The sequence below is a fragment of the Gouania willdenowi genome, chromosome 16 (genome assembly GCF_900634775.1).
Source record: "Gouania willdenowi chromosome 16, fGouWil2.1, whole genome shotgun sequence".
NCBI classification, from domain to species: domain Eukaryota; kingdom Metazoa; phylum Chordata; class Actinopteri; order Blenniiformes; family Gobiesocidae; genus Gouania; species Gouania willdenowi.
The window spans coordinates 32,015,801-32,038,115 of record NC_041059.1 but is presented as its reverse complement, the minus strand read 5'-3'; the positions used below and the strand labels follow the sequence as shown (position 1 = coordinate 32,038,115).

The 22,315-nt window shown below is 39.3% G+C and overlaps 1 protein-coding gene across 4 annotated transcripts in view; it reads left to right on the top strand.

The window, feature by feature from the left end:
* Positions 1 to 22,315, top strand: part of LOC114478574 (dysbindin-A-like) — a 30,843-nt gene that overhangs the window by 1,703 nt on the left and 6,825 nt on the right. For all 4 annotated transcript variants that reach the window (XM_028471736.1, XM_028471735.1, XM_028471739.1 and 1 more), the window contains exons 3-7: positions 4,210 to 4,260; positions 8,120 to 8,180; positions 11,713 to 11,845; positions 14,176 to 14,308; positions 16,122 to 16,144. In XM_028471736.1, the coding sequence (XP_028327537.1) occupies positions 4,210 to 4,260; positions 8,120 to 8,180; positions 11,713 to 11,845; positions 14,176 to 14,308; positions 16,122 to 16,144 (401 nt within the window). The remainder of the gene's footprint in view (positions 1 to 4,209; positions 4,261 to 8,119; positions 8,181 to 11,712; positions 11,846 to 14,175; positions 14,309 to 16,121; positions 16,145 to 22,315) is intronic.

Below are 22,315 nucleotides of genomic sequence, written 5' to 3'. Positions count from 1 at the left end.
ATCACACACTTAGGCCCTGTACTACGAAGCAGGATTTCCTCTTATCGCGCTAACTTCCGGGATTTATTCGGTGTGCGGCGCACTATGGCGCTAGCTAACGTCTTATTGGGTTAAATCACTATTGTAATTTAGGCTGAACACCTAACCTGGTAGGGATCAGGTTATGGAGTGGAGAAGACACGAGGGAGTACAAAAGTCCCACCTCCTGACCAATTGGTTCTCTTGGAAAATTACCTGCCCATTGTTAGAAGACCCTGGTTGGTGTAGATGCGATGGCTGCGTTTAGGAAAAGAAAGTTTAAATGCAATCATTTCATTTAGCGATGACATCCTTCAGGAAATATATCGTTTTACATCTGTAGGGGGAGGAGCTTGGACAAGGAATGATAAGAATTATAATATTAATTATTATTAATATTACAGTAATTTGCCAAGAGGTGTCATCTGAAATTGAGTTAGTGTTTCAGATCACTTAATTGGTTGTTAATACCTTGTCATCCAGGATTGTGAACGCTTGTCAAGACTGTCTGATCTCCATATAACAAACCTTATGATTGTAATATTTTCATAAACCACAGACAACTTCTCAAAGTATAAACATTCATTAATCAAAACAAGTTAAAACCTACTAACACAATAAAGCTAGAAGAGCGCTATGCTCACTAAACTAAGGATAAATGTATATACACTTTAAAGGTAAAAGCTTAGTAGAGAAATAAAGAAGGAAAGAAAAATAGCATGATTTCAGTGTGTGTGTGTGTGCGTGTGTGTGTGTCTGTGAGAGCTATGAGAAGATCAGTGTGGAACCATGTGGATGTGATTACTTTAGGCCAGATTAGAATTTGAGATCCAGAGTACCTCGGTTCTGATGGGTAGGTGGTCCGTCTCTTGTGGCGAGTTGTTGAAGAAAAGTCTGAGGAGCAAAGCTTGGTTCTGGCTTGTGATAGGACCAATGGCCCTGTTCCTTGTTCAGCACGTTTTACAGCTTGTTCAGTCAGTAGATTTCCACTGGTTCTGACTTGTATTCTTCACCACGGGTCGAAAACTGACCTTCGTGGACTTCATCAGCGCAGCGTGCTTTGCTCCATTGGCCTTCGGACTCAGCTCAGATCATGCAGGCCTTTGTTCTTGTGTTGGTTCAAGGTTTCAGCTCTTGCCGTTGGAACAGCAGGTATTTCTTCTCTGGGACGTGCAAGCTTATTTAACCGGTCTAAAACACTTTGAGGTTACAAAGAAAATAAAAGTTGACAAAAGAGAATAACGTACACTGCAGTGGGACCGGAGTGCCAGCACCACCGAAATCCAATGATTTGAATTTTGCGCTTCGGTTTTGTCATGGTCTAAGCGGTTCTATTGGTCGACGTGTTTTCGGGAGCCAATTAGATTGCTTTGGATGTTTTGTGGGTTGTGGCTATCATGTATCTGTGATACGGAATGAATGAATGAATGAATGAATGAATGAGAGATCTTTTGGAACAAGAAATATGAATATAACTCAGAAACCAGTTAGATTATAACTTTCAAAACGAGACGAAAGCGGAGATCATATTTTCCCGTTTATTCTGGCACCAAACATGATATCCTTTATGCAAAGTTAATGAGATATTTCTTAGGAACACTTTTACTGTAAAAACAATTATATGATCTTATTCTAAGAATGTCCTTGACTTCCTGTGAATGAAGAGTTAGTGGCAGTATAGAAAAATACATTTCAAACTTTTATCAAAAATGTGTCCTTTTAGGATGTTTCATTGTTAATTCTTGGGGAAAAGTAGAGCACAAAGGGAAAAGATTCTGCCATGTGCTTCAAGGAGCAGTGGGGGAAGAGCAAAGTCGTAAATTCCTGTACTCAGCTTCTTTATCTCTATTTGAAAGGGGAATAGGAGGAAACTGTTTCTGACCAAATTGGTCAAGAAGTGTGCCGTGGTATCTGCAATAGACATGACCTCCTACACATCTGATGGACTGATCTACAGTGGATGCAGCCTGTATTGGGCACTCTCAGTATGCACAAACGGATTAAGTCATTCATTCATACATACGCTATGGTGACGCTGACAGTCTCAGCAGGAACATACTAGAGTGAGACAATGTGCTCTCATCCCAGTGATAAGTGAGTACTACCCTACCTGAATAGAAACACGTCTGTGATGTAATAAAGTTAAACTGATCATAGCGCTGTCCGTTTATCATCCCATGGATTAATACTGTATAATCTCACGCATTAACAATATCTGCAGCTTCCTGCCTAGCGACAGTGTTGTTTTTTGTCTGAATTATGGATTTTAATTATTTTCTATATTTTTGAAGAACTATTGTGACGTAAGTTACTCTACACATACGCTACTATCTCCACCACCCCTGTCACAGGAGCGTGCATGTAACAAGGCTGAAATCACCTTGCTTAAGTGAACCTTGATGTCTCTGGTCTTTGGAGAGAGCAGACGTGTTTTCATTCGCTCCGATAACACGACCTTGGCTACAGCTGGCTACAGCTGAACAGCCTGAAAAATTGGGCCCAAGACTGAAGGAAAATGGTGAAAAAACCGCAGGGAGGCCCTTCAGAACCCAATTCGGGTTTGGAAGAGGTCAAGGAGATGATACGCGAGGGTCTACGAAAGCTATCTGCCGAGATAAAGTCGTTGGAAAAGACGCTGGAAAACTCACTGGAAAACCTACAAAGCGAAGCAAAGGTACTGAAAGAAAAGAATGAAAGAAATGCTGAAGAGATAAAATTGTTGAACGCCAGGGTTGAACAGCTGCAACAAAAGGAAAGAGAGAAAGATGTCATCATCACAGGCCTAAAGATAAAACCCAGGAGTTACGCGAGTGACGAAGAAACAAAATCGATTGAACAACAGGTCATTGACTACCTGGAGTCGAAGGACATTGTCCTGAACCCTGACAACATCAACTCCTGCCATCTCCTGCCAAAGAAAAATGATAACAGAGCTGTAAAAATAACCTTCACGAATATGAAATTCAAAGGAGAACTACTGAAGCAAGGAAGAACGCTGAAGGAAACAAAGGTTTTTATTAATGAAAGCCTGACAAAAAAATATGCAAGCATCGCATGGAAGGCACGCCAAATACAAAAAGGATGAAAGATTTTAAAGACGTGGACAAGGAACTGCAGAATTTACATCACACCACTGGGAGAAGAGAACGGAAAACCAATCCTCATCAAAACGATGGAAGACGGGAAAATACGAAGGATCCACCTAAACAACAACATTACTGATGGTAATCATGGATATGGACCCAGATCTATATAAACACTGGAAACAAAACTCAGACTGTGATTATTTTATGGAGACTGAATTAAATGTGGAAACCTAGAGTAAAAAAGGTCTGTCATTTATTCATTTCAATTGCTAGGTGGTGGGGTGATTAAGGATTACATTAAATTTAAATTCAAAGTGTTTATTGTCATGTGCAGTTAGAAACACGTTTTCCTGTTCAATGAAATTACTACCTTGCTTATGAACTAAGATATAATAATGTGTTTATACAAGTTAAATCTAACAGTGGAAAATACAACACTGCCAATAGAACTAACAACAGCTGGATTAACCTTGATGTAGAGACAAAACAAGCTGCAAACTTGTGTGTCCAAAAGAGACATTCCCGAGTGGTGACACTATGGATGAAAAGGGAAAAAAAACTTCCAAACACCTTCGAAAGAGGAACTATTCTTGCACTGGAGGAATGCTAACAACATCTGGCAGGGAACAAGGCCAACACGAACAACGATAGAGAGGAGGAGGAAAAAAAAAAAAAAGACAACACTGATTACAGATGAGAATACACAAAAAAGGACTGTTCAGAACAACTAGAGAATGTTTGACCAGAGAGACACGTAAACCTATGTAAATTTGCGATGGTAAAACAGGGGATGGGACCCAGATAAGCAAACTGCTTCTCTCGTCTCCTTTTTCGGCATGTACAAAAAAAAAAAAAAATGTAAAAAAAAAAAAAAAAAAAGTGAATGTAACCATGTCGGAAATAAACTGAATAAATAAATAAATAAATAAACATATCTATATCTAGCTCTGTAGGATAGGGGCTCTCTGACAGAAAATGTGTGGTTAGGTGAAGCCCGCTAACTGAGCGATATCACGACATACTTATCCAGCTTCGTAGTACAGGACCTTAATGCATTAGTGACAGTAACACTGCTGTTTCCTGACTTGTGCCTGTTGCTCTTTAGGTTTGAGGAAAACCCTCTACACTTCAATGCTGCCTTGGACGTCCTAAACAGGTGCGCACACACACACACACACACACACACACACACACACTGCTAGCATCTTTAAAAACAATTATCACTGTATTAATCCTTGTGTAATATTGAGTCCTTAAACTGGATATATACTTAGTCTTTAACAAAGTGCTATTAGCTTTACCTAATAATGTACAACCTCCAATATTCCATTTGAAATTTTGCCTATTTCTCTTTCAGGGTTTACCATTTCTTTTAGCTACACTGCTAAACCCTCAGCCCCCCATTTAACAAGAAAAATGCCATGGAAATGTGTGATATGGTCTCAATTTCAAAACATATTTTTTAAAAAGTTTATTTACCACCAACCGAAGAATCACCCTCAAGTTTTGCACAAACCCCAAGCAACCTCATGTGATTGGAGCTTTATTGCTTTTGCCATGACTTGTCACCATGTAAACTCATCACCAGTACAGCTAATACACCAACAGCTAAACCTGTCTTAAAGGGGACATATCGTGGTTTTAAATCCTTTCTTTTTAGATATAAAACATACAGTTGTGGTCTATATAAAGCGGAACTGCAATGCTTGGGTCTGAATTCCTCATTATTATAGCTCCACAGGCCCCTTTTCTGCCCCTTTTCTTATGTGCTTCTGAGAGCAACTCGTTTTGGTGCGGTCTCTTTAAATGCAAATGAGACACTCCATACCCCGCCCCCTCTTCAGGTTACAGAGGTGACACTCGGTTCAACTCCACCCTGCTCGGCCATTTTTGTAGTTTGATAGAAGAGATACGGTTATGTAGCGGTGCATAAACTTTTTATTCAGAGGTTATTTACAAAATGTCAACAACGGAAGACTTGTCCATCCAGCCTTACATGTTCGAGCCAGAGTCGGACCCGGCGGAGCGAGATGAAAATGAAGATGAAGAACCTTAGGGCGACCGTGGCTCAGGTGGTAGAGGGTCGTCTTTTGATCGAAAGGTTGGGGGTTCGATCCCAATACCTGACTATGTGTCGAAGTGTCCTTGGGCAAGACACTGAACCCTAAGTTGCTCCCAGTGGTCGACTAGCGCCTTGCATGGCAGTCCTGTCCCACTAGTGTGTGAATGTGAGAGTGATTGGGTGAATGAGCTGATATGTAAAGTGCTTTGGGACTGCTTCAGAGTGGTTATAAAGCGCTATATAAATCAAGTCCATTTACCAACCTGCAGAACCCTAACAAGTGAGCTAACACAAGCACCGAGCTAGCGCCAAGCTAACGTCACGAAATGCATTTTAATACAGTCTTTTCGGAGACAAAAGCGGCAAAATGAAATGACTAATGAAAACTTTAGACTTAAATTAAATCACGTAGGCCATATCATCAAGGATCTAAAACGAGCACACAGCGCTAACATATGAAGTCTGAAGACGGTGCAACTGCTAATGCTAACAAAACAATGACAGGGATGTCTTATCACACTTTTTAGCGTTATTTACAGCTTACCGAAGTGCTCTGTTCGTCGTCTCCAAAGATAGAAGGAATTGACCCCTCAATCAGACTAATTCTTTCGGCAAATCCTTCTTTATACTGGCGGAGGTTGCTGAAGCAGTCATCCTTGAAGTGCTTCGCGCACACAAAAATGACCTTACCCACAGATGTGGGTACATTTCCATAAAAAATAAAACTCAACCAGGCACTTAGAAAAGGTTCTGATGCTGGGAGATGGTGTAATGAAGCGTGTGGGTTACTACATCCAACAACCGAACATTTTGATTTCTCCTCTCGTAACTTCGGCATCCTTGAGCTTGGACTACAAAATCGCAGCGAGAAATAAAAATGGCGGATTGCTCGAAGTGTTGGGCCTGGAGTCGATGTCCTAATTTGGCACTTCCGCTGCAAATACTGTGATGTTATTGTTCAAAAAACGTTATAGAGAATCGAAAAATTGAAACAGATTGAAAAATATGACCAAAACAGAATATAAAGATATCAACGGAGCACCTGAAGAGATTAATTTGAACTTTTCTGTACTTCTAAACAATCTAAATATACATCAAAATGCATTTAAGGGCTAAAAAAAGTGGATTTAGCATGATATGTCCCCTTTAATACCAGTGCCTTTTCAGATTTGAATGCACCCAGGTAAGTATATTTAAGTATATATATAATTGAAGTTGATAAATCTTATTCAAAATACATTTTCATGATTTGTGCTTTTTTTAAGTAAAATAATATTATCAATAAAAATTGTAATTTAATTCAACTATAATGTACTAAAAAAAATATTATTTTTCATCATACTTAAAGTATAATTTCTATGTAATTGTTTAAAATACACTAAATTGAAGTTACTTGTATGTTATAATTCAGTGTACTAAAATAAACTACACTTAAACAATTTTAATACATTTAAAATAGGTATACTTAATCTAAGTACATTCAAAGTATTATAGTATAGTATACAAAAGTACACAATTTAAAAATAATGATTTAGTCACAAATAAGTGTATTTGTAACTGATGTTGAAAAAAGGATGTCACACTTTAACAATGGGAATTTCAGTGGATTGCAAAACCCAAAATCCAGTCGACATATTCCACAAAAGTTGAAAGGGTAGCACATGTTAAGTCTTTGAGTCAGGAAGGACTAAATACTCACATTTCATTGGCTCCTTGGCTCCCGTTGTTGCTGCCGGCCTGGCTGCACCTTCGAGCACCTTTGTTGTGGACGCACTGGCCTTGGGCTGTGGGATAAGCTGATACTTGGCTTAACCTTAGACACGTTGATCCCAAATACCAGTTTTAGGTATTACCACTCACTCCTTCCCTCTGTTCACAGCCAGCACCATTACATTTAAGCTGGGTTTTGTGTCGCCCGCTTTAATTTTTCCACACTTGTCACCAGACTGGCTGAACTGATTACACAACACAATAACTCAACTTAACTCAACTTTATTTATATAGGGCAAATTACAATCATAGTCCTCTTGAAGCGCAATATGCACAACTATAACATCACATTTCACTCTCACCTTAAAACAGTCGACTATTCCCCCCATTTTAGCATCACTGACAATTCCATACTCAATAAAATGGGCTTGAATATATACAGAGGCACACTGATTTGATAAATGGCACCAAGTAGGTGCACTTGGATGTTTTTTTTAACAATTGGCTTAAAAAAAACAAACAAAAAAAACATGTTCTACTACGATGAATGTTGCAGTTTGTCCAGTTTACCCCCGGAAAACCCACAATACAGTGAGCTTTACGGGTGAGACGGGTGCTGTAAATGTCCTGGAGGGTCCTGCAGCAGGACGTGGTGCAGGCACCATACCCACAGTGGGTCAAAGCCTTTTTCTGTGTAATGTCTTTATACAGTTTGATGTAATGTTTACTAGCATCACCGCTGTGTACAAGTCAATATTTTTGGCTTGTAGTAGTAGTAGTAGATTAAATATATGCCAGTAGGTAGATAATTTCAAACATACGCGCTAAATAAATTTACGTCACTTTCTTTTTGATTTGGCTGTTGCTGTGTAGATTTACATCAATAAAGTAAAGATCATACACAAACACTGTTTCTTTATATTTTTAATGACAATAATAATAAATGCAAACTTAGAATAACAAAAATGAGCTATTATCCTATTTAAAAAAACAACAAACCTTTGTCACAAGGGCACAATGCTTGCGTTAGGCGGGCCTGACCCCCATGGCCTGACTTCATGGAGTGTTGACCTTCGGGAAACACAGTTTACTGCACACCTTCAGAGGTCCTTTATAGCATTCACAGAGTTATCTTTGGAACAAAACATATGGAGCAGTGGAATGTTTTGAATGTAGGTTGATGAGCACCTGATTCACATGAAATAAAAGATGTTTAACATAACACTGTCAACTTTTTGTTTAGGTATGAGGAGGATTGGTTCCTGCTGCACAGAAGAACCAAAGGTTGTGCTAAGGCTGCAGAGGTATACACACTTTTAGCTTATTCCCTGAATCACTGTGCCAAACGATTGAATGTATCTGAATGAATCTGAACACAGGTTGAATGTATACGACAGAAGTTATCTGAATAGTGCTGCTGTTTTAGTCTGTCTCTCTGGGGCTTTCTCTAACTTGCACTGTGAGTTGAAGGTTTTTTATTCATAGCATAGAACTTTGTAATTGTAGAATCTAATCTTTGGAATTATTGTGTTGGTTGTTTCGGTGGGATATAGAAATTATTTTCGGAAAGATTTTCATTTTTACTGATGTTATTCAGGTAGGCAGTAAGATGGGGAGATTATCAATCAATCAATCAATCAATCTTTATTTGTATAGCGCCAAATCATAACCAATGGTATCTCAAGGCACTTTACAGTAGAGCAGTCTTAAGGACGGACTCTTCATTTTATGGATACACACATATGCATATATACGTATATACACATACATATGTATCCCACACCCAACATGAATTCATCATGGCGGCAAGGAAAACCTTCTGTTAAGCAGCAGGAACCTTGTGTGGATCCCATTCCTATGATGAACAGCCATCCACGTTATGCTGTGTTGGGTGTGTGCAGAGGAGAGGGTGGAGACAGAGCCACTGAGACTCTGTAACTCCACACTAAGGATCCCACGGACCTGCAAGACAAAAGCCAGAAGGAGTACAGGAGCAAACACACAAGGGAAGAAGCAGACATAGAGGGAGTGTTTGAGAGAGGAATGGGACCCTCTCCGGTCCCTCTCTAGCCTAAATGACCTCTCTCTTAACGCCCTCTCCAACCTCTCTCCAACCGAGCATGCCAGACCCCCCCCCCCGGCAGTCTATGCCTATTGCATCTTAACTATGAGCTATGAGCTGGTTCCTAACTAAAAGCTTTACCAAAGAGGAATGTTTTGAGCCTAACCTTAAAGGTAGAGAGGGTGTCTGCCCCCCGAACCATGGTTGGTAGATGGTTCCAGAGAAGTGGGGCCTGATAACTGAAAGCTCTTCCTCCTATACTACTTCTAGAGACAAATGGAACAACGAGTAGTCCAGCATTTTGAGAGCGTAGTGTTCTGGGGGGGATTGTATGGCACTACAAGCTCCTTGAGATAGACTGGTGCCTGTCCATTTAGGGCTTTATAAGTGAGAAGAAGAATCTTGAATTCTATTCTATATTTTATGGGAAGCCAATGCAGAGAGGCTAATACAGGAGTAATGTGATCTCTTCTCTTAGTTTTAGTCAGTACACGTGCTGCAGCATTTTGAACCAGCTGAAGTGTCTTAAGCGACTTGCTCGGGCAGCCTGCTAAAAGAGAATTACAATAATCCAGTCTAGAGGTAACAAGAGCATGGACTAGTTTTTCGGCGTCGCCCTGAGACAGGATAGATCTGATTTTAGCAATGTTACGGAGATGAAAGAAGGCAGTTCTTGAAGTTTGTTTTATGTGAGAGTTGAAGGATAAATCCTGATCAAATAGAACCCCAAGGTTTCTAACAGTTGTGCTTCGTGCCAGAGTAATGCCATCTAGGGCAGTTAGGCTAGCATAGGTTTCTCTAAGGTGTTGTGGGCCCAGTACAATGACCTCAGTCTTGTCTGAGTTGAGAAGAAGAAAATTTTGGTCCATCCAGGCCCTAATGTCCTTTAGACAGGCCTCAAGTTTAGATAGCTGATTTGTCTCACCTGGCTTCATTGATACATACAGTTGGCTATCATCAGCATAGCAGTGAAAGTTAACAGAGTATTTTCTCATAACATTACCAAGGGGGAGCATATAGATACAGAAGAGGATTGGACCTAGCACAGAGCCCTGAGGAACCCCGTAGCTTACTTTAGTGTACACAGAAGACTTATTATTCACGTGTACAAACTGGTACCTATCAGATAGGTAGGACTTAAACCAGTTTAGGGCAGTCCCTGTGATTCCAAGTAATTTCTCTAATCTCTCTAGTAGAATATAGTGATCTATAGTGTCAAAAGCTGCACTAAGATCTAATAAAACCAGCACTGAGAGTCGTCCTTCATCTGAAGCCCAGAGTAGATCATTAGTTACTTTAACTAAAGCAGTCTCTGTGCTGTGTTGAGCTCTAAAACCTGACTGGAAGTCCTCGAACAGGCTGTTGTTTTGAAGAAATTCACAGAGCTGAGCCGCCACAACTTTCTCAAGAATCTTTGAAATAAAAGGAAGATTAGATATAGGCCTGTAGTTTGCTAAAGTGCTGGAATCAAGAGTAGGTTTTTTGAGAAGGGGTTTGATTACAGCTACTTTAAAGGACTGTGGCACGTAGCCTATTGATAGGGATATATTTATTGTCTCCAACAAAGATGGGCAGACCAGGGGAACAACTTCTTTAAACAGCTTAGTTGGGATCGGATCTGAAAGGCAGGTCGATGGTTTGGAGGATGAAATAATAGAGTTAAGTTCCTGAAGTCCTATATGTGTGAAACAGTTTAGGTTAGGCCTATTTACATTTAATGGTACAGCAGGCCCAGGTGAAGGCAGGGAGTGGCTAATTTTATCTCTAATCTTATGAATTTTATGGTTAAAAAATGTCAAAGTCCTCACAGCTGAGGGCTAGAGGAATCATGGGCTCAATAGAGCTCTGACTTTGTGTTAGCCTGGCTACAGTGCTGAAAAGGTACCTCGGATTATTTTTATTTTCTTCAATTAGTGAGGAATAGTATGTAGTCCATCGCTACCGATCTCCTGTTATTTTATCCAACAGTGGACCAAGGTTTAGTTGAATTAGTTCATCTAAATTTGATGATATATTAATGCCTAGATTTTTAATTGTATTTGTGGGAGGAGGGTATTGTGGGTTTTGGCCTGCAGGATTCCACATTTTTTTTGTTAAAGGAAGGATTGACGGATTTTGACCAATAATAGAATAGTTTGAGAGTTTTGAGAAGTTAGATTAAATATACTGCTTTTAATGTGGATTGGGGTTTTTCTTAATAAAGTCAAATACCATCTAAGTATAGATTAATTTTGTGTTCAGAGATGGATGAGTGTTCTGAGGTACAGCTGCTGCAGTGAATATTCCAAAAAATAAAGGTGAGAGTGGGCAGCCGTGTCTGCTTTCTCTCTGCAGGTGAAGCTTTGAGATGTAATTTTATTTGTGAGTACGGTAGCTTTTATTGGATAAATAATTCTCCAAATCAAAATTTACCAAGGACAGCAATGAGAAATGACCAGTTTACTTTTTCTGCATCAAGTGCCAGAATTCTTCTGACATTATTTGTGGGGTTTCTGTTTTAATAAATCCTGCTGGATCTTTGTAGGTTTTTGACTGAACTACTACTTTTGACCTGGAAGTGAGGGCTCTGGAGATAATTTTTATATGTCTCTGTTAATGTTTTACTAATACCTTTTCTTAAAACAAAATGCCGGAAGGAAATGTACTTTTGGTGAGGTTTCCAGATCTGACATAGCATTACAGTATATTGACATAAAACAGATGCGGTTCTGTGATAATCTCAGCAATGTGTTTTAGCCTTTCCCTTTGAAGTCCTACAGTTTGTCTAATTTCAGGTTCTGGATGGAGATATGGTAATGCTGTCAGTGCACTGGGAGAGGAGAACAGCAGCTCTGACACTATTACAAGACCAGCTACAAAAACTGCCAACCTTTATCAGTGAACTCGATGCCATTACAGAAAATATAGGTATTTTGTTATATATATATATATATATTCTGAATTCAAAGGACTGAGTACAAATATCAAATAATCAAGAGCTAACCTTTTTCTAAATATCATTAGTAGCAAAAACTGTTTGCAAATGTAACATAACAAAACTCGAAAAAGTGAAAAAAAACAAACTTCTGCTAATGTTGGAGGAGCTGAATGGAAGCGCTGCCTCTCTTGTCAATAACTATAAGATAAATGGTTGTCTTTAATTTACTCATTCTGCCAAATGCTGTGTCACTGTAATTCATATATTTGCTGAAGATTATTTATTAACCTCTTACTAAGTGGTGATTATCATATTAATAAATTATAATACACTTCTCATTTAAAACAAATCAAGTACTACAGTTCTTTCAAAGACACTTTAGCAGAAACATTAAGGTCATTTTCATAGTGATCATTTCTGTGAATTGTCTAAATCTTGGGTGGGTTAGGTACCTTGTCCATATTGGTGTAATCAAAATGATTTTGTGTTAAATCAATCTCTCATCATCTTTTCTGCTAATAGGAACCTTAGCACGTTTTGTTAATGGATCGGCCATTGAATGAATAGGAAATTATTTCAACCAATAAGGACGCTTGTAGCATTCCCCCCCACCCCCGCGCACGCACCAAAATCTGCGCTCCAACATTTAAAATGTGTAAATAAAACACCATTCAAGATTTAAACATGATCCTCCTACACCCATCAGCATATAGTATGGAGGCATATAACTTTTTTGTGAGCGGGTGGGTCCTCCTCAGCAGTAACAGTTATAATGTAAACAAACTTACTAAACATCTTAACGACGATGTTAGCCTGACAGTCAAGGATACATGAGGTTTGTTTGTCACATACACATATACTACTACTGAATAGTACTTTATGACATGTACTGAAATAGCATTTGGGTGTTCAGCTTTATGTGCACAGTGTGCAGCAGGGGTGAAAGAAAGAAGGTAAATAATAGTAAATGAGCATTTAACGACAACCTAATGCTATATAAACACAGCCACAAAAACAAAGTAAGCTCACTAACATACCTCTGACAAAGTGGTCTCTACAGACACGGGCATCAGCAGAATCTGCTTCTACCGACCACAGACGTAGGTTTAAAATCCACTTTTTACGGCGTTGTTCTGTGAGCTTTTTACATTTTTCACCTTTGTAAAATCTCTTTCCCTTTTCTCGGTTAAAACGATTGGAGCAGATGTAAACTACACACAACATGGACATTTTGATGATTTCCGACTGCAGATTCTCAAGCTTCACTTCCTGCCCTCCATCTGAATTTTTCACTCTCACTTTGTCGCAATGAAGCAATGTGAGTGACGTCACGTGAATCAACAGAGCAGGCCATAGACATATACACATTCTATTGGCTGATCCTAACTACAGCTCTAGGGTACGTTCAATAGCACAAATGTTAAACAATTACTCCACAGTATATTATATCTATGAAGCAGAATCCGTCCGCTGTCAGTGAATGGACACAGTCAGTTGCGATAGCCAATCAGATATATTTGATTAGTAAAAAGCTCCCCGTGTGTGTGTGTGGGGGGCACAATAGGTCAGCTGGGGGGGGCACTGCCCGCAAATGCCCCCCCATGATGCCGGCACTGGGTGGTGGTCGGAGGGGCTGATGGCGCACTATGACAGCCTCGCTTCAGCCAATCTGCCTCGGGGCAGCTGTGGCTTCAATAGTAGCTTACCACCACTAAATGTGGGGTGAAAGAATAATGCCATGTAAAGCGCTTTGGGTGAAAAAAAAGGCACAATTTAAATTCAATGCATTATTATTATTCAAGAGGAAGACAGGGCAGAAGTTGACAGAACTTGCTGCAAAGAGGAAGACGTTTTCAAACTAGAAATACCGCTACAAAGTGTGAACTGTAAATACAAATAACTCAAAGCTAGAAATCCAAAGAGAAAAGTGAAGATTATGAGAATCAGTGCAAAGCATTGAAGAAAACAGTGACCAAGTATCATTTTTAAATGCAACCCCAAACACATTTCAGCTGAAAGTACATTTTGCTGTTGCTATCCCTGTCTGAATGTTAAAATTAGGCCCCAAGTATTGATTTACTATAAACCCTTCTTCCTTCTGTCGTAACTTTTGCTATTATTTCTAAACTCTTTTTTTTACTGCAAGTCTCTTCATCTCAGATTTACCAAAACTATCATGAAAAGGAAAAATTCCCAGCATTTAATAAATAAAATTTCATCATTACTGATTGGATTTTTATTTCTTTGAAAGGTTCATGTTTGTTCTCCTTTTGCAGCTCTTTTAAATTGTGGTGCAAAGTCTTTTTGTTTGTAATTGCAGCTCATCTGGAAGGTGACTTTGATGAAATGGAAAGCAGACTGGCATACTTGGAGAATCTCTGTTCTCAGTGCGACCAACAATCGATTAAACATCATCATATCGAACAATTAGAAGTCTATAAGAAGAAGAAGAGGTAAGGGATCCCAGAAGAACTGTAATCAAGCATCATGTGGATAATGAACTTCTTGATTAGCATAATCCACTGCTTTAAAGAAAAAATAAAACTTGTTATCAAAATATGTATGAGCCCAGATAGAGCACTGCCTGTTCTGTTGTCATTTTGTTTGATCTTAGAATAAAATTCATGTTTATTAGAAGCCGATCATGATTGGCCGATATTACTGAAAACTGATTCATTACATGAGATGATAAGCTGACGTAGCAAACGTTAACTGATTAAAATGGCTTGAAAGATGTCAAAAAAGATGTAACAGTTTGAAATAGCCACTTGAAGGTTTGTTGTGAATTCCACTGTGAACACTCACTTGTTTACATTGTCCAAAGAGTTTTGCGCACTCTTCTCCTAACACAGAAAAGTTGTCAAGTCTTTATCATCTCTTAATTTAAATTTTATCGTTTAACTTTTGGGATGAAATGTGGTCTAGAGTAATTTAATGAGAAGTAGGGCTTAACAACAAACTAAAAACTGCATGAATCCTCAGCAGAGCTTTTGTCCACAGTGATGGGCTTAGCCAGCGTAATAAGTTCTCACTAAAACTTTCTACGTATTTTCTACTTGAAGTAATTTTTTGATAATCTAGAGTGTAGGAAGGCTCACATTTTTAATATTTTATCAAGCGGATATCAAAAAGTGTGTAGGCTAAGTTCACACTGCAAGCCTTAATGCTCAAATCCAATTTTTTTGCTCAGATCCGATTTTTTGTTTGTCCGTTCACATTACCATTTAAAATCTGACCTGTATCATTCTCCAATGTGAACGGTTTGTGGCTCCAAACTGACACGCATGCGCATTGTCGCGTTTGTCTCAATTTTTTTGTACAGCGGAGCCTGAGAATGAATGAGCAGGTGCAGAGGAGGATGAGGAAAAAGAAAGAGATCAATATTTTGTTTTGACTTTTTATGGCGCAGTTTTATACACAGACCATTTATGATAAATAATACATATATTAATGATATAATAAAGTTGAGTTGAATTGATACGAACCTTCAAGCTTTGACCCAAACCCGATAGAGCAAAACCGTAACCGACAGGTCCGACAGACATTAGGTATTTATATCCGTGCCCGACCCAAAACCGACAGTTAAAACCAATTTTTTTCTTCATACAAATGACATATTTGCGCTTGGTTTAGTGGGAAGCATGCTTTTATTAACAGACAACTGTTAATGTCAACATCCGATCAGCGCACGGGGTAACCAGCATCAAACACAGGCTCAGTGCGAGCCAGAGACAGTAGATCTATTTACATAATCCACGTATCAAATATAAGGATGATCCATGTTCGTGTGCAGAAGAAGGATTGATTAAAAAGTGGATGCTTCAAGCCTGTACCAATTCTGTCCCTGTTCCTCTCTGCTCCACGGTGAGCAGAGGACAGTGCACAGCTGCTGACGTCAACGTATCAAACGCGCAATACATCCTCCTTGTCTGTTTACACTGAGATCGCATTGAAAAAGATCCGATCTGTATCTGATTTAGGACCTCATATAAAAGTGGTCCAAGTCTGATTTGAAAAGATCAGATATGAGTCAGATTTGAGTGTTCACACTGATTTAAAAAAATCAGATCTGGTCACTTGACTCCCAAAAAATTGGATTTGGGCTACATTTGCCTGCAGTGTGAACACATCCCTAAGTGTGCTGATAGCTGTGCTGAAAAGTAACACCATCTAACTCTGTGACCTACCTGTTTATCCATTCATTGAACTCTACAACAAAACTGTACAAACATGAATCTTAATACAAATTTTTGTTTTTCGTACCAGGAAGGACTTGGAAATGCTAGAAGGTGAGATGTGTGTTTCTATCTTTTTTTATTTGACAAAAGACTCTACCTAACATTGTTTATAACACATTTAAAGACTTGGTCTTGGCCTCATCGATCAAATAATCAAAGGTATTTTTTCTGAAAAACGGGAGAATTTACTTGAATGTCGACAGTTGAAGCTGCTGCATAGTGCTTACAAGATTTTTTTTGACTCCATCACAAATAGACTTTTTTTGTTTTTAAAACCATCTTATTCTCTCTAAAAATCATGCTGATATCCAATAATAAAAGTGCCAAATGATGTCTGTAATTTTGAACATTGAATTTTCCACCTCTGCCAAGCACTACTGCAGAAATCCAACAATCTGACTGTGACGTCAGCTCAGGAATCCTCAGCTAGTAGCGATACGTGCAAAGCACACAAAAGTTTGATTTCTGGAAAGGTTCACTTAAAAAATTTTCCCCTTCATGCTCTAATGAATCTAAGCAGGAGTTGCAGATTAACTCAATATGATGAGGAAGCAGCCCTGCTTTCTGCTCTGCTGTAGGTAAGGTGTAAGTAAAGAAACAAAGTGTCTATTTGTACAGTTGCAGTACGGGCAACCCCTGGTGCTATTGGTACGTTTACCGAAGTACAAGTATGTAGTGTCTTAGGGTTGGGTTATAACCCAATATTGCAACAATATTTAGGGTTAGGGTTAAGTTTACAGTAAGGTTTAGTTTGTCACGCGACCTAAACTGGCAAATGACTGACCTATCACATGACCTAAACTAGCCAAATAGGGGCGCTGCGTACGGATAGAATGTCAGTAAATTGACACAGCAACCGTACGGATAGCCACCGCCATTAAGAAACTCCATTCCCAGAAGTCTTCTTACAATGAGTTGCTACAGAGAATGGAGTCATCATTGAGCGTAGTTGGTGTTATGATAATAATTAGGACGTTGCCTAACTCGTCAGAATGATAATGACAGTGTGACCATATATGGTCATGCTCCAAAAACCTGATCTGAAATGCACGAAAAGCAACAGTAAAATGTAACATTAAAGGTCCCATATCATGCTATTTTTCACCCATCTCCATTTGTTCTAAGAACCCCAAAAACATAGTATTTGAGGTTTTTTTTTTCTTCCTAAACTCGCCTGTTTTCCAGAGTTTTAGCCTCTGAAAAGTCACTTTCTGAGCAACTCTAAACAAACAGGCTGATTTGCGGCCTACTTATACATATTCATGAGTGGGCGTGTCTATAGACGAGACATTGACTTCCTCCTCCCCACACGGTGACGTAGGGCCAGAGAACGGCCCGCCCTCCTCCCACCCACTCCGTAGTTGAGCTCATGCTGCTTTATGAACACGAGACAGAGTGTGGGGACTGGGCGTTCGCCAGGTACATACATAGACTAGAAGATACTGTACATACATAGCACTTCGCAAAGGATGCAGAAATCCTCACCTTCGTGGGAGTGTCTGTTTACGTGTCAATAACGGAAGAGAGCTTCCTGGAGGCGCGGCTTTTCCAGCTCAGTGCCGTGTCAACGCGTCATCAAATTGAAGCGAGGTGTTTGGGCTCGCCCTGCAGTAAGAAAGGAGCAAATCATCCTCAAACGATTGAGGGAATCAATGAAAAAAACACTTTGGGCATGTGTGTGAAGCCCAAATAGCACTTTGATGATGTTTAAAGCACAGAAAAGTCAAATTAGCTTAACTCATACAGTGCCAGCCATTTTCAGATTTTCTACCCCCCTCAGTGCCAGCTGTTTTTGAGCATTTTGACTGATTTTTAAAGACCCACAGAAAATTTTCACACCAGATTCTGAAAGGTTGAAGCCTCTACTTTCATCAAAAAAAAAAAAGAATTTGTTTCTGGCTCGTTTCGTTCTTTTGTAATCAGCCGTTAAATAGAGCAAGTTTTACACAAATTTTCAGTTTCAGAGCAAAAAGCTGAGAAAACAGCCTTTTTCTAAAAAAAACCCCTCTGTGACTTTAAAGCAATTTTTTTTTTGCTTTAGTGACAACTCTAGCATCTGAACATTGTTTTCTTATATATATATATATAACAAAACACAGACAGGGCTTTTGATGGCAAAATTATTAATATTTTGCTATCTGGGTCAGAGTTGAATGGATTTCTTACTGTATTTTGGCGTTCCTCCAAGTTTCTCTCCCATCAGTCTGTACACACGCAATGTCCTCTTCCTCCCGGACATGCCGATTGTCACTGCGTTCCCTGTTTTTTTTATTTTATCTCACCATCGCCACACTATCCATGAGTTCCACACATGCTCTGGTCGAGTGTGCGCTGCTGGGAACGTCAACTCTGTACGTAGCGCCATTTTCTGTCTCATAAGCCTTTCCTCCTCTCCCTCTGACCTCTGAGCATGGATGATATCTCATCCAAAGGTTCACTGCTACCCTCCTACGTGTCACCTATTATTTTGCTATCTGGCTCACAGGCTGGGGGTATTTTGTACCCCTCCCCCCCCGACACGCCATAATCTCACTCGTTCCTGCTTCTCCTCCCCAGCTAATCGTAGCATCAATGGCTAATCTCTCGTCTAAAGGTGTACTGCTGCCATCTTCAGGGCACAGTTGGTCACTACATCACCCCACAGTTTAGATATTGATGTGGGACCTCCACCAGGGTGTTTTCTAGTAATCCCCGTGAAAAAACGCAAATGACGAGTTATCTCGTCATTGGCACTGAGCGTTTGGATTTGAAATGACGAGTTATCCTGTCAATGGCACTGAGTGAGTTAACATGGGCCCTTGTCTAATTGTCATTTCCTTTTCATCAATTGAGTGATTACTTTCTTCTAATCGTTGAAAACATCTGCTAAATGAAAATGTAATTGTTTAATAATATTGTAAAATATTTGGTGGACTTACTATTTAGAATGTGGTCTTGCATTTAGCATCAACTTGACGTTTGGTGTCAAGTACCCTTTAAAACATGTTATCTCTTTGAGCAGCTTTCAACCATGCATTCCTCACATAAGAACGCACCAGTAGTTGCAGAGAAGCGACACCTCTATTTATTCTATTTATTATAGGGACAGTGCATATTAATATGCATTTCTGTAAATATGTCAGAATTAGCCTAAGAGCTATTTTTCATCTGTAGGCCCTGGACAGTTATGCGTCATCCTAAAGGGAATAAAATTACAAATATACACATAACACAATGCGATAAAATGTACAATCCTTGAAAGTTCTTGTCTTCTAACTGCAGAAACATGGAACACAGAACTAATCGTTCTGTCAGTGTGTAATTATGTGTGCAGTAAGAGTGTAAAACTGACTGATCAGAGTGTTGTCCATTTATTGTTTGGATAATTATTATTGTGTAATCTCAGTAGTTTAAACATTAACACAGTCTGCTGGCATTCCTTCCTGGCCTTTGCTGCAGCGACAGTGTTGCTTTTGGGCCTGGATTAGGGATTTTATTTTGAGAATAATCGTCTGTTCCTCTGCAGAGTTTTTCCATGTTCGTGATTGATCAGATGCTGCAAACTCCACCGCTTTTATGCATGCACTGATCCAGATTGGAGACCCCTGGATTAATTGAAGGTGTTCATAACCGCCTTTGTACTACAGCTGATCTGGGATTGTGATTGTTTAGTGAAGTCAAGCCTGCTAACGGAGAGATATCCCAGATATGTTCATCCAGCTTCGTAGTAAAGGCCTCTGTGTTGTTATTCGTTTTCAGGCCGGGCTACCAGACTCATAACGCCACTCACTTTGTTCTTCTTGTTCTTGTTAGGGGCTCGCGGCCTCGCATCGAGCCACTCATTCACTCCAATGGAGTGAATGAGTGGCTCGATGCCTCTTCCGCGTGTCTCTTCTAATTATTCATCTTCTGCCAAAAGTTCGGCGCGTAACTAGTCCCAGAGTTTTGAGAAAACCCACGCAAAAGTTGCATCAAAACGTGCGTGATGGTCGGAAATCGCGTGAGAGACGTTTGAGGATGATGAAGACGTGTATATTATGAGGAAGGCTGGCGTCACTGTTATCTGTCCTTGATAGTGTGTGTGCGTGTATATCTGCATGTGAGCTTGAGTTTGGCCTTCAGTAGAGACTGTGTGTTGAACTGTGGATACAATACGATCTGTACTGTTAATCTAACATGACTCAGCTGTTCAAAAGTGCAAAGAGTAATGCAGTCATCATGTATTAAAACATGACAAATTGTACACATGAACACACATTTGATGATATGATGATGAATATAATAATTGCCATAACATCAATTCACCTTTAGTGTGGGGTTTGCAGGTTCTCTTTTCACACTCAAAACTTAAATCGTTAATTACTTAGTCATTCTTCAACCAATTTCCACCATTCAAACTCTGAAATGTGTCAAAAATTCAGCTCTTCATCTTCACCCATCCTCTTCATCACCAATTCACCTTTAGTGTGGGGTTTGCAGGTTCTCTTTTCACACCTACAACTTCAAACTTTCACTGTTTGGCCATTTTTCAACTGATTTTCACCATTCAAACTCCGAAATGTGTCAAAAATTCAGCTCTTCATCACCCCTCCTCTTCATCGCCAATTCTTTTTTAGTGTGGGGTTTGCAGATTCTCATTTCACACTTAAAACCTAAATCGTTAATTACTCAGTCATTTTTTAATGGATTTCAACCATTCAAACTTTGACATGTTCAGCTGTTTGTTCACTTTCAGCTCATACTGGGATTTTTAAACACACTACTGTGTGAACTGGATTTCTACCTGGTGGTACTGGTCTTACTGTTTACTGGGCTAATGTTAATGGTAGGGTAATGTAAATGCTAGGCTAATGCTAATGTAAAGCTTTTGCAAATGCGAGGTTAATGCTTACGCTATTGCTAACGCTACGCTATTGCCAACACTACGCTAATGCCAACGTTACACTAATGCTAACGCAATGCTAATGCTAACGCAATGCTAATGCTAAGGCTACGTCAATGCTAACGCAAAGGTAATGCTAATGCTAACGCAAAGGTAATGCTAATGCTACTACAATGTCAATGCTAGCGCAAAGGTAATGCTATTGCTACTACAATGCTAATGCTAGTACAATGCTAATGTTAGCGTAATGCTAGCGCAATGCTAATGTTAGTGCTAGTGTAATGTTATTGCTAGCACAATGTTAATGTTAGTGCAATGCTAGTGCTAGCACAATGCTAATGCCAGCACAATGTTAATGTTAACACAATGCTAATGCTAGCGCAATGTTAATGCTAGCGCAATGCTAATGTTAGCACGATGCTAACGTAATGCTAATGCTAGCGTAATGTTAATGCAAGTGCAATGCTATTGTTAATGCTAATGCTAACATTAATGGTAATGTTAATGCTAGCGCAATGTTAATGCTAGCACAATGCTAATGCTAACACAATGCTAATGTTAGCGCAATGCTAATGCTATCGCAATGCTAATGCTAGCACAGTGCTATTGCAATGTTAATGCTAGCGCAATGCTACTGCTAGCACAATATTAATGTTAGCACAATGCTAGCGCAATGTTAATGCTAATGCAATGCTAGCACTATGTTGATGCTATGCTAATGCTATGTTAATGTTATGCTATGCTATACTAATGCTAATGCTAGCGCAATGTTAATGCTAACACAATGTTAATGCTAGCACAATGCTAATGCTAACGCAATATTAATGCTAACACAATGTTAATGCTAACGCAATGTTAGTGCTATGCTAATGCTATGCTAATTCTATGCTAATGCTATGCTAATGTTAATTCTAACGCAATGCTGATGCTAATGCAATGTTAATTCTAATGCAATGCTAATGCGAGCGTAATGCTAATGCTAGCGCAATGTTTATGTTAATGCTAATGCAATACTAATGCTAACACAAAGTTAATGTTAGTGTAATGCTAACGTAATGCTAATTCTAGTGCAATGTTAATGCTAACAGAATGCTTATGATAATGCTATGTTAATGCTATGCTAATGCTACGCTAATGCTACGCTAATGCAAATTCTAGCGCAATGATAATGCTATGTTAATGTTATGCTAATGTTAATTCTAACGCAGTGTTAATGCTAGCGCAATGCTAATACTAGCGCAATGCTAATGCTAACGCAAGGCTAAACACCTAAAACTTAGAACTTTAACTGTTTGGCCATTTTTTTATGGATTTCTACCTTTCAACCGCCCAAGAGCCCCTCCCACGATTTCTGCGGAAAT